The sequence below is a fragment of the Sander vitreus genome, chromosome 6 (genome assembly GCF_031162955.1).
Source record: "Sander vitreus isolate 19-12246 chromosome 6, sanVit1, whole genome shotgun sequence".
Classification (NCBI taxonomy): Eukaryota; Metazoa; Chordata; class Actinopteri; order Perciformes; family Percidae; genus Sander; species Sander vitreus.
Window position 1 is genome coordinate 1106545 of NC_135860.1, and position 12500 is coordinate 1119044.

The 12500-nt window shown below is 44.1% G+C and overlaps 1 protein-coding gene across 2 annotated transcripts in view; it reads right to left on the minus strand.

Annotated features, from left to right (window-relative positions):
• atp2c1 (ATPase secretory pathway Ca2+ transporting 1) overlaps positions 1–12500 on the minus strand; it is a 67237-nt gene that overhangs the window by 34524 nt on the left and 20213 nt on the right. For both annotated transcript variants that reach the window (XM_078252004.1, XM_078252005.1), the window contains exons 2-6: positions 7444–7551; positions 7155–7271; positions 3169–3258; positions 2031–2066; positions 367–428 (exon numbers count right to left, since the gene is read on the minus strand). In XM_078252004.1, coding sequence (XP_078108130.1) covers positions 367–428; positions 2031–2066; positions 3169–3258; positions 7155–7271; positions 7444–7551 — 413 coding nt within the window. The remainder of the gene's footprint in view (positions 1–366; positions 429–2030; positions 2067–3168; positions 3259–7154; positions 7272–7443; positions 7552–12500) is intronic.

Consider the following 12500-nt stretch of genomic DNA (forward strand, 5'->3'; position numbering starts at 1 on the left):
CCTGTTACATGCTTTAATGCTGTTCTTATAGTGGTGTATAGAGCTGCAGCGATTAGTCGATCGATAGAAAAATAATAACCTTTTTGATAATCGATTAATCTTAAGTTATGTTACGTGCAAAAATGGCAGAAAAAGCTGTTTTCTAGCCTCTCAAATACGGAGATTTCATGCTCTACTGTTTTTATTTCATATTAAACTGAATATCTTTTGGTTGCTGGACTGACAAAACAAGACATGTAAAGGCATAACCTTGGTCTTTGAGAAACTGAGATGGACATTTTGTCAATATTTTTTCTGACATTTTATAGAATCACATCAACAGGGCTGTTTGAGAAGGAGGAGGAGGAGGATGAATTAAACTCTCACCAGTGACATTCTGGAGGCACGAGCTTCCCGAGCTCTTCTAGAGACTTCTCTGAGCGGTACTCCTACACGCAGAGGACAAACAACAGCGTTATAGAACTTAAACAAAAACACAGCAAAGCAATAACTTTGAATTGGCTTAAAATACTTCAGATACTTGGTGATCAGGGGAATCTATAATCTATAAAAAGGGGAGAAATAACTTTGATGTTGAGATTACAAAATGCAGAATGGTCTGTCCCACACATACGGGTTGATGGATGTGGGGAAAAGATGATGTGTGTAAGGTAAGGTGAGGAGATGAACAGGATAATAAGAGACAACTGGATTTAAAATCATTGAAAAGCATTAGGCCGGCGACACGCTGGCTGCGTGGCGTGAGCGTGTCAGCTGCGTGAGCGTGTCCGTTTTTATTTTGGCTCCCATGGTAACAGGTTAGAGCTTGCACACTGCCTGCGTGACACGCACGTCTCAGAAAACACGTGCCTGCTAGAAATAGAACCGACGCCTATTTTTCACGCGACACGCAAGCGTGTTGGAAGCGTTTCCAGGCAAAATAGAATAAGAAAAGATGTTTATATGGCATTTTGACACAAATACATATTAATAAATGACACGTTGATGTTTGAAAGTCTCGAGGTTTTGATATAAATGCAGATATAAATGTAATTTAAAAAATATATATATTTTCTAATATTGCACCTGTAGCCTATTTTACCGTCAATAGTGCCGACGTTGTCGTTGCTGTAATCAGATCAGTTTATATTTATGTTTAACATGAAGTATACTACTGCTTGAGTGCAGTTCATCGATGGGAAACGTACATGTGTACAGACAAGGCTAGCAGCAGCAGCAGCAGCAGCAGCAGCGCGTCAAGACACCTTTCTGGTGTGTAAAGACAGAAAAATCCACGCAGCTGCCACGCAACAGAAATGCCACACTCACGCCACGCAGCCGCCACGCAACAGAAACGCCACACTCACGCCACGCACGTCTGTCGCCGGCCTTATTGTAACAACTGGAATAGTGCTGCACGAAATGAGGAAAATGTGCGATATGCAATAACGCTGTTGAACATCGCGATAATGATATTTCTTGCGATAAACAGATTAAAGTGTCCTCAGTTCTGCTGCTTTCAGTATTCTGCTAAAATACAACACATTTCTTGTTGAATTTAAAACAAACAAAAGGAAATATTTTCCAACATTCCTTTATTAATATAACTGAACACTGAATTGAATGACAGTATCTTTTTAAACTGTAATTTTCTACCCATATTTTCTTTCAACAAACACAAAAAAATCTTTGAGTGTCTATCGCGATACTTCGCAGCCTTTCGCGACGTGTATATTGCACCAGTTGATATTGCGATGGCGATTTTCTTATCATAAAGTAGGCTAAAAACTACTAATTTACTAAACTAATTTACCCAGGATTTACCCGCTGCCGCAACAGGGTCCGCACTCGCAAATATGGCATTTCTTGAAGCAGTCAAGTTGTCCATTTTTATGTATTTTCTTAAATAATAAGTACAAAGTAACTATTTAAAAATCAGTTTATCAGCTGTAGGCTCTTTCATTAACGTTACAGATCGAACAGACACACACACACACACACACACACACACACACACACACACACACACACACACACACACACACACTCACCTGGACGAAAGCAACCGTCACTACTATGATGATTGCCTGTTGGGTACAGAAAGGTCAAGTTTATACATCTTTACATATACATAATTGTTTATTAACAGTTTACACTTTAAACTGTGACATTTCCTTTCATACTTTCCCTGTTAAAATAAACAATATATTAAAATGTTGACTGAGTAAGTTTAGCCTTAGGGAGGGTCAAAAGTGCGCGCTAAACAATAGTTTTTATCGATTGCATTGTTTCTGTGATCGTTAGAAGGCAAAAATCAATAATTGCACAGCCCTAGTTTACATTTTGATACGTATTTGTCGTTCTTTTAATGCTGCACATTAACAATGCAATTATTCACTTCTGCAACATTTATCACAAGGATCCAAAAAGATTTAAATATCTCTAATAAATTGGGAAATCTGTGTGTGTGTGTGTGTGTGTGTGTGTGTGTGTGTGTGTGTGTGTGTGTCATCCGATCTACTTCCCACTTGGTTTCCTGGGTACCAGATGAACTTGGAGTTTGGAGCACTTTGGACAGCGTTGGATATCTGACATTAATGAACTGTGAATTAAACTAAAACCACCGAACAATAAAAGGTTGAGGGAAAAATCTTGAGAAAAAAGCGCTGACATAACGCTGGCTCTTCCGTGTCTATACCCTTCACAATAAAAGCCCAGCCAGAGGAAACTCAATAAAAAGGCATTTCTATCCTATAACAATATGTACGTGATTACTCCACATTTTAATTTCGATATTTTGTGAGTAAAATCTGAATCTGCAATGTTCTCTTGTCAGGTAAATGTAGTACAAAGTTCTCCTCTGAAGTAGAAGTACACAAGTCAGTAGTGGGCTATACAGTGGAGTTGCATATTAAGTGCGTTGGGGTCCTCCTGTAAGTAATTTTGGGGTACAATGGTTCTGGAGAATACTACAAGCAGAAAAACCACAGGCCAAGCAATCGGCCTAGTGTAATCTAAACTGCAGGCAGCGAATGTACACATCTTCTCCACATATGACGCTGTCATAAAAAAATCCTAGTAATAACTTCACAAGAACTGCAGGTCTCAGGGGCGTTTTCTCAAGAAAGGAGGAGGAAAAAAAGGACAAAAGAAAGTGTGCTGTTATTTTAGTGCGAGGTGTTAACGTACCACAGTGATGCTGATGGCGTCATCTAACTGGTGCATGAGAACGCTGATGACGGCCGACGCCAACAGCAACAGGATGAGAGGATCTTTGAACTGCGGAGAGGGAGAGAAAAAGAGACAGAAAGAGAGACACGTCACTAGTCGTGTTTCCATCAACGTACTTGTACAATGCGCATTTTGAAGTATTGCATTAGAAAATGTTGATGAGTAAATGTTAAAAGTAGAAGATCAAGTCTCTCAGATTCACCTGTGCATGGTACATAGGACTGTGCATGGGGCTGTCCCCAAATATTTAATCGATTATTTTAACAGAGTGAGAGATGTTCACAGCTACTCCACCAGGGGCAGCTCTACTGATTTTGTACCTCCTCGAGTTTAGAGTAATTTAGATGGGGAGTCCTTTTTGTATGTAGCTACAAACCTGTGGAAGTTACGCTATTTGCATGCGCACAAAAAACAGCCTACTGCGTTATTATTAACTGGCATCGCTAACGATGGCTAACCTGGCTAGAGCTAATGAAAACAATGAAAATCTGACTAAATGGAACGTATTCAACTCGGGTGGGATGTCATTCCCAGCTCAGGTTTCGGCTTCCCACAAAGACTGAAGTACCAACGCGTGTGTTTTTCCATGATGTATGACAAGCTGAAACAAGTGTCATCCGTAGCGAAAAGGTGAGCTCTATTTTCAGCTCCGGCATCCAAATGACACATCAACGTAATCAACACCTGAATGCAGCAGCAGAGAAAACTTGAGCTCCTTACTGCTTTATTCACAAACCTGGTGGGGTAAGGTTACTTCTCCGTTAGTGACACCGTCCGATTTCTCAAGAACAATGTGTCGACAACCCAGCAGCGACGTGATCACATTCACACCTGGAACTGAGGCTGTTTCTTCAGTCTATATCCTCCCTTCCTTTCCTTCTCCTCTCTGTATCCCCCCTTCTTTCTCTCCTCTGTATCCTTCCTTCCTTTCCTTCTCCTCTCTGTATCCTCACTTCTTTCTCTCCTCTGTATCCTCTCTTCCTTTCCTTCTCTCTTCTGTACCCTCCCTTCCTTTCCTTATCCTCTCTGTATCCCCCCTTCCTTTCCTTCTCTCCTGTGTATCCTCCCTTCCTTTCTTTCTCTCCTCTGTATTCTGTATGTGAATGTAAAATGACGTCTACATTCATATATGAGATGTTATCTTGTTATGTACTAAATATAAAAATGTATAAAATATGAACATGAATACCTTGCTCTGGTAAATAAATGTGTGTGTTCTGTTGAGTTGACATTGTGTTCCCGCGACAAAACAATGCTGCTCTGGAACATGACGAGCCTCGCGGAACAAGATAAAAATAGTATGTTGGCTTTATCCTGGAGCTGCGTTCAGGCTGCTGCTGGATGTGTGAAGGGCTTCTTGAGACTCTGATAAGCCAGATTAGGAAATGACAAACTGCCGTCTACTTTGTGCAGTGAGAACACACAGTTTACTGTGTTTGAGTGTTGAGAAAACTAACAAACTGTTCTCACTGGCTGCTTTGTCTGTAAACTGGCACTCTAAAACATAAGGGCTGTCAAAATTGGCCCATAATGACATTTGAATATCTCCTCTCTGTATCCTCCCTTCCTTTCCTTCGCTCCTCTGTATCCTCCTTTCCTTCGCTCCTCTGTATCCTCCTTTCCTTCGCTCCTCTGTATCCCCCCTTCCTTTCCGCCGCTCCTCATATCCTCCTTCGCTTTCTTACTCCTCTGTATCACTCCCTTCCTTTCATCCGCTCTCTGTATCCTCCTTTCGCCCGCTCTCTGTTCATCTCTCCCCTTTTAAATATCTCCTCTGTATCCCCCCTTCTCTTCCTTTCCTTCTCTCCTCTGTATCCTCCCTTCTCTTCCTTTCCTTCTCTCCTCTGTCCCCTTATATTTAACATTTATATCATCTGTGTCCCCCATTCTCTTTTAAACCATTTTTATAATAGTGTCACATTATGTTCACGACAAAACCTGCTCATCAATGTCATCATTATATTATATCATCTGTCATCATTAACCATTATGTCATCTGTCTGGCTTCATTTCATTATATCATCTCAATCTGACTATGTTTCATTTTTCATTTATATATCATCTGTCCTCCTTCTCTTTCAGCCATTATATCATCTTGTGTCCTCACAGCTATATTTAAACCATTATATCATCTGTTATCCTCCTTCTCTTCATTCATTCTCTGTATTTATCATTATATCCTCTCTGTCTCTTCCAACTTCGGCTATATCATCTGTGTCCTCATTATTCCCTTCTCCTCTGACCAATCATCATTCATTTCCTTCTCTCCTCTGTATCCTCTCCCTTCCTCTGATCTTGGATGTTCCTTGAAAAAAAACACATGTTGGATATCTGTTTTGCATTATCAATCCATGGAGACAACAATACAACGGGAGACATAACTACTTGTGTAGAAAGATCGACAAGCCGACAAATTAATAAAAAAAGATATAAAAGATAGATATTTTCTTTCAACTAACTCCAAAAATCTCGGAGTTTCTTTCACGATGTGTTTATTGAGCCAGTTGATATCATATTGACCATAAAAATAACAACCCTAGTTTGTTTACTTCCCGTAGTGCCAGCCGCATGATAGAAACGCCACCAACACGCCCACTCGCTCGCTGTGAACACCAACCCGCTGGGCTTCAATCAGACGTAAGCTAAACGTTAAAAGGCGAGAACGTGCGGGGCAGACAAATACTTATTCAAATTTAGAGTATTCGTTGACAGCCCTAAAGCACATTCCTATATTAAGCCCAGTTCAGACCAAAGATTCACGTTGAGACGAAAGATTCAGCGGTCTGAACCCGTCTCAGCTCGACTCAAACCAGCTGATGGTGTCGCTGCGACTCAGCTGGTGGAGTCTCCAGAGGCTGGTTTTAGGACGGAAGAGACGTCTCCTGTTTCTACAGCCAATAGAGAAGTCAGCTGGTGGAGTCAGCTACAATAAAAGTATCCAGAATCCATTTTATTTCTGTTACAAACTGTTAACGGAGGCTCAACGTGCGCCCGCTAGCACGTACGGTGGAGCGAGCTAGAGAGTGACTGAGGAGAGGGAGCGCCTCGGACAAAGCCGTAAATCAGAGAAATAAAACCCGTTTGTCGCCGATTCATCACTAGAAATGTAACTGTAGCAAGCATCTCACGATCACCAACATTTAGACACAACAAATGACATATCCAGCTACAAAAAGCCTGGCAGTTAGGATGGAAGTACAAAGAGGCGTTGCTATGGAGGTGATACACCGTCTCGTCTCATTGGTGTGAACCGGCAGGTTTTAGAAACGCTGCAGCCCGACGCGTCGCAAGTAGCAGCAAGTTTACACTCGTCTTGTTGGGAATCTTTGGTCTAGGGATGCACCGAATCCAGGATTCAGCTTCAGATTCAGCTGAATATTGGGCTTTTTGACGGGGTTAGAATTTTTTTCCACGAACTGAACCCCACGCTTGCACTCCGCGCGCTACGCTGGTCGACGTGATGACGGCGCCGTTGATTACGGGAAGGTGTTTACGTAGGTGGAGCTTCAATGCAGCAGGCTGTGAGGAAGTGGAAATGGAACTGGTGAGCAGAAAAAGTGTTGTTTGGCAGTACTTTCAGTCAAAAGAAGGCCATTCAAGTCCAGCTACATGTTCAATCTGCAATGCTGATTAGTCTGGTGGTGGCGAGGACCCTAAACAATACACAACATCACCGCTGTTACAACATCTGGTATGAAACATCTGGAAGAATACGAGCTGAGCAGGAAGGAATCTACAGACAGCAGCCAGAATGCAGCAACTTCAGGTACGGCAAAGGAAGGACAGTCACTGTTTACTTCATTAATGTGTTGACTGTGTTCATGGACTGAGGATGGGACGAGGATTCGGTATTCGGCCGAATCCCAAAAATCTGGATTCGGTGCATCCCTACTTTGGTCTGAACTGGGCTTTAGAGACACCATTTAACGTGACGCATTTGTTACCTGTGAGATGTATTTCCTCCATAGCGGCTCGTCTTCACTGATGTCGAACTCGTTCCAGCCGTGGTAGGCTCTCCTCCGGCTCACCTCGCCCTGGGTCAGACCCAACTGCAGGTCCGCCTGTCAGCCGCATAAAATCACGTTTATTATCAAAACAGGTTTTCAGTCACATACGGGGAATTTGCCTCGGTGTTCTGATACATAACAATTAGAGGTGTGTGTGGGGGGGAATGGATTCACATAATATGTAGATTTTACGCAGAAGTATGAATCAAGCTTGAGGACGGCGTACCTGCAGGACACACACTACTTCGTTGACGGGGAGTTCGCTGGCTTTTCTGGAGGTTAGTACCGGGACCATGGTCTCATCTTCACTCAATTGTTGTCTCTCCTCGGAAAGCTGCAACACAAACAGAACACACAGAGACACAGGTTGGGTTTTTTTCTTTCTAAAAAGGACACGCAGGAAACAGATTCTTCTTCACAGCGCTCAAGGACATTTCTCTGTGTGAAGTAGGGCAGGTTATCGTTCAAAAACTTCCGGTACTAAGGCATGGATACCGGAACCAAGCCCGACAGGTCCCGACAGGTCCCGACGGGCCGGGCCGGGTTCGGACAGATATTTAGAAATTATGGTCGGGTTCGGGTCGGGCTCGGTCACATCAGCGCGATAAGGCATTTGTTGTAAAATGGTGCTGCGGCTCCTTTAAGAGAGCTCAGTGCGTGTGTAAAGTGGGCAGAAGAGAGATAGAAAAAGAGGAAGCAGACGTGTTACCAGCTCCTAAACGATGGATGCCATACAACCTCTTCAGGTAAAAATCAATGATTACTTGCATTGAATTTTGATTGTTTTATGGCATTTGAAAAAAAAAAAAACACACAGTATCCTGATTAAACTTTGACATGTCTATAATTATCCATCAACATCCTCTGATCTCAGGGTTTCCAACAGCACTTTGCAGCTAAGGCGGGCTGCCTTAGCAATACCAGCCTGCCGCCTTAACTACGTCGTCAAAATCGAAAAATTATTACTCTTTCGGTGCCAAATTTCAGTTCCTAAAGCGTCTGAGCACGTTAGCGCAAGCTTATCTGTCCTCCTCTCTGCATATTGACAGAGAGCGGAGCTCCGACACACACACACACACACACACAGCAGTTTTGTAGAAGTCACAGCGAGTCACGGCGATGCCAATGAAGTGGTTTCAAGTGTGGTTACAGTTTTTCAAAACTTCACGACATGAAAGGGGAGAGAGAGGGGGAATGACATGCAGCAAAGGACCGCATGTGTGGTGGTGTGAGTGGAGTCGAACCTGCGGCCGCTGCGTTGAGGAGTGAACCTCGATATATGGGCGCCTGCTCTACCAGGTGAGCTACCCGGGCAACCACTACTCCATAATTTTCTCAATGAAATACTTAGTTCACGTATCATCCTTAACCCTCATGTTGTCCTCGGGTCCAGGCTGACCCATTTTCAATATATATTAGATAGATTCCATACAATGCTCTTTGCACGTACAATTCATGATCACTACTTTTACTGAAGTTTGGATATTTTATTCAAGTTTTAGCGTTTCAAAAAAATTGAAATGGTTTCAAAAAACTGTATTCTGACTAAACTTTGACTCTTTGAAGTCTCTGATTATCCATCAACATACGTTCCTCTAATATTAGTCTAATTATTTCATAATTTATTGCTTTTTATTTTAACTCAAAAATTAGATTATTGTCCATGAATTCCAAAAATAAGTGTAAACCTAGTGGTAATAACTTGGTGTTAGTGGTGTTTGGTGGGTGGTTGGGTAACAAAAGCATCAAAAACGTAAAAAAAAAACCCCGACAAAAACATCGAAAAACAAGCATCAAAAGTGTTGAAGAAAGGGATATAAATGTCAGAAAAGGCGTCAAAAAGGTGTTTATTTTTAATATGACCCGGGATGACAACAAGTGCACGGTCACCGGGAAGACAACACAAGGGTTAAGCTACTGTCGGTCCGGTATATTTTTATCAAACACGTGGCCGGGTTAGCTCAGTTGGTAGAGTGCGCGCCCATATATAGAGGTGTACTCCTCAACGCAGCGGCTGCGGGTTCGACTCTGACATGCGGCCCTTTGCTGCATGTCATTCCCCGTCTCTCTCCCCTTTCATGTCTTCATCTGTCCTGAAGAAATTAAGGCATAACTTCTAAATAGATCAGAACAAAACTGAAAAGCAGATGAACTCACGTTCCCCTCCGCGCTGTATCGACCACAGACCGACGCAGCCGGAGACACCGAGCAGCGATGGTGTAACATCATCACGTTCACACCAACTGCTCACAGAGCCACACAGTGCAGCGAGAGGCGACTGCATTGTCCCGTGAAGGAGGAGTACATTTAGTCAAGATGATTCAGTCAGGGCTACTACGTGGGTGGAACTCTAGCCCAAGTCACATTAGATTTTTCTAAAGAAGTGGTGTGCGTGTTGCTTTCTACTCGTCTATAGCAAACGTAGAATCACGTTCCCCTGTGAGAGATATAGATATATATATTAAAAAAAAAACTTAAAAAAAACAACAACTTCAGATTGTTTTCTTTGTTTTAATAGTGATTCACAGATCACAGAACTATATCAGGGTGTCAGAAATGTAGATAAAAATAATGAAATCCTGTTCCCCAAACAAGTGCAAGAACCACAGAGTCGAGAATAGGTTAAATATACAAATACAATAAAATCAATTAAAAACAATAGCACATCAACATAAAAACATATAAACATAAAGCTGGAGCAGTGTCCAAAAGCACAACGTCACTATTAATCATAAAAGTTATTTGAAAATAGGACAAAGAACACACAAACACACAACGCCTCAGTGATTCACAGAACTATATCAGGGTGTCTCATGCAGCACTTTAAGTGGGGTTGCAGAGTTTATTTGACTCCTGATACCTGGCATCTTTTAGCTTTCACCAGCGCATCAATATCAGGCGTCACATCCTGAGTGGCAGCCAACTTCAGGATGTGACTCAAGTGCTTGTGCGTGAGCCTTGAGCACAGCTTTGTTTTATTTATGCTCATTACGGAGAAAACTTGCTCACAAAAGATAAGTGGTTCCAAACATGCACAACAGTTTTGCAGCGAGGGCTGTCAAGTTGGGGTAACCTGGCAAGAGATTCTGATAAAATGTGTCCAAGCCAGCTGCGGAAAATGTGCCCTTCAAGTCCAAGTCACACTGCAAGTCTATTATTTCAGGTTGGACGCTGACGGGCAGATCGGAGGGATTCACGGTGAATGGTGAGCATTATCCAGTTCACCAAAAATCTGAAAGCGTTGCTCAAACTCCCGTAACAGTCCCGTTATTTTATCTTTGAACCGCTTCATGTCTGCCACATGTTGGGTCGCGCACACATTTTTCAGACAGGGGAAGTGAGCTGCATCACCACCGCAACACAAAGCCTCCTGGTGCAAAATACAGTGAAAAGTCCAAAAATCACGTCCTCCATTTGCAGATTGCACTGTCTCAACGCCTGCTTTTCCCCCCCGATCATTGAGGGTGCACCATCTGTAGCCAGGCTGACAGCGCGGGACCAGTCCACTCCGACCCTGTCCAGCGCGCCGACGAGTGTGGTGAAAATATCAGCTGCTGTCGTATCTGTCATCGGCACCAACTCCACGAACTCCTCGGTGACGGTCAATGTGTCATCAACTCCGCGGATGAAAATGGCCAGTTGTGCAACATCTGTAATGTCTGTGCTTTCATCAATTGCAACTGAAAACGCAATAAATGACTTTACTTTTTGCTTCAACTGGCTGTCCAAATCCACTGAAAGATCGGAAATCCTGTCTGCAACTGTGTTTCTTGTCAGGCTGATGTTTGCAAAAGCCTGGCGCTTTTCAGGGCACACAATCTCCGCTGCCTTCATCATGCATGTTTTTACTCACTAAATGGTTTTGAAGCCACTGTGATTTCATTAGCAATGAGGTAGCTAGCTTTCACTGCAGCGTCACTGATGTCTCGGCTGTGAGTAAACACAGACTGCTGTTTCTTCAGACCCGCCAACAGTTCATTCACCTTCTCTCTTCTCCGCTGTCCTTGAAAGTTGTCATATTTGTCGGCATGAAGACTCACATAGTGGCGACGAAGGTAATATTCTTTCAGCACTGCAACATGCTGTGAACACACCAAACATACAGCTTTCCCATTCACTTCCGTGAATAAAGAGGAGGATGACCATTTTCCTTGGAACACTCTGCACTCTGCGAGACATACTGAGGCAATGAGGGCGCCAAAGCACATCATGTTAAAAGTAGAAGCCGTAATAAATATTGTGGGCAAAACAAACTGGCTGCACTGGCTTGACCTCCTTGCTCTGCCCCGGTATAAACAGTTTGCTTGCTTAACACAACTGCTATTGCACCATCCAGTGGACGCAATTGGAACAGCAGTTTCTTTTATTGAGAAATTGCAGCTCATTTTTATACTTTACAAAATCACCTCGCGGGCCGGATTAAACCCGTTTGCGGGCCTGATCCGGCCCGTGGGCCGTACGTTTGACACCCCTGATCTAGAGCCACTGGGCCAGGCATATGCCAAAATACTTCTTTATAAAACTTCAATATTCAAATGGAAAATATCAAAATGAAATAGCACAATGTGGTGTCAACATAAAACAGCTTTCAAGCCAGGGAGCAGAGTTCACTGCCCGGGAAAAACAAAAGACTTTCACCCAGGAAAAACGCGTGACCGTCCTCGGGAGCGTTTTAACTAGAGCCCGACCGATATATCGGCGCCAGAGCAGGGGGAATGAGAGGGGGAATGAGAGGGGGAGACGCCAGAGCAGGGGGAATGAGAGGGGGAATGAGAGGGGGGGAGACGCCAGAGCAGGGGGGAATGAGAGGGGGGAGACGCCAGAGCAGGGGGGAATGAGAGGGGGAATGAGAGGGGGAGACGCCAGAGCAGGGGGGGAATGAGAGGGGGAATGAGAGGGGAGACGCCAGAGCAGGGGGGAATGAGAGGGGGGGAGACGCCAGAGCAGGGGGGGGAATGAGAGGGGGGAGACGCCAGAGCAGGGGGGAATGAGAGGGGGATGAGAGGGAGACGCCAGAGCAGGGGGGAATGAGAGGGGGGAGACGCCAGAGCAGGGGGGGGAATGAGAGGGGGGAATGAGAGGGGAGACGCCAGAGCAGGGGGGAATGAGAGGGGGGAGACGCCAGAGCAGGGGGGAATGAGAGGGGGGGAGACGCCAGAGCAGGGGGGAATGAGAGGGGGGAGACGCCAGAGCAGGGGGGGGAATGAGAGGGGGGAGAGACGCCAGAGCAGGGGGGGGAATGAGAGGGGGGGGAAACGCCAGAGCAGGGGGGAATGAGAGGGG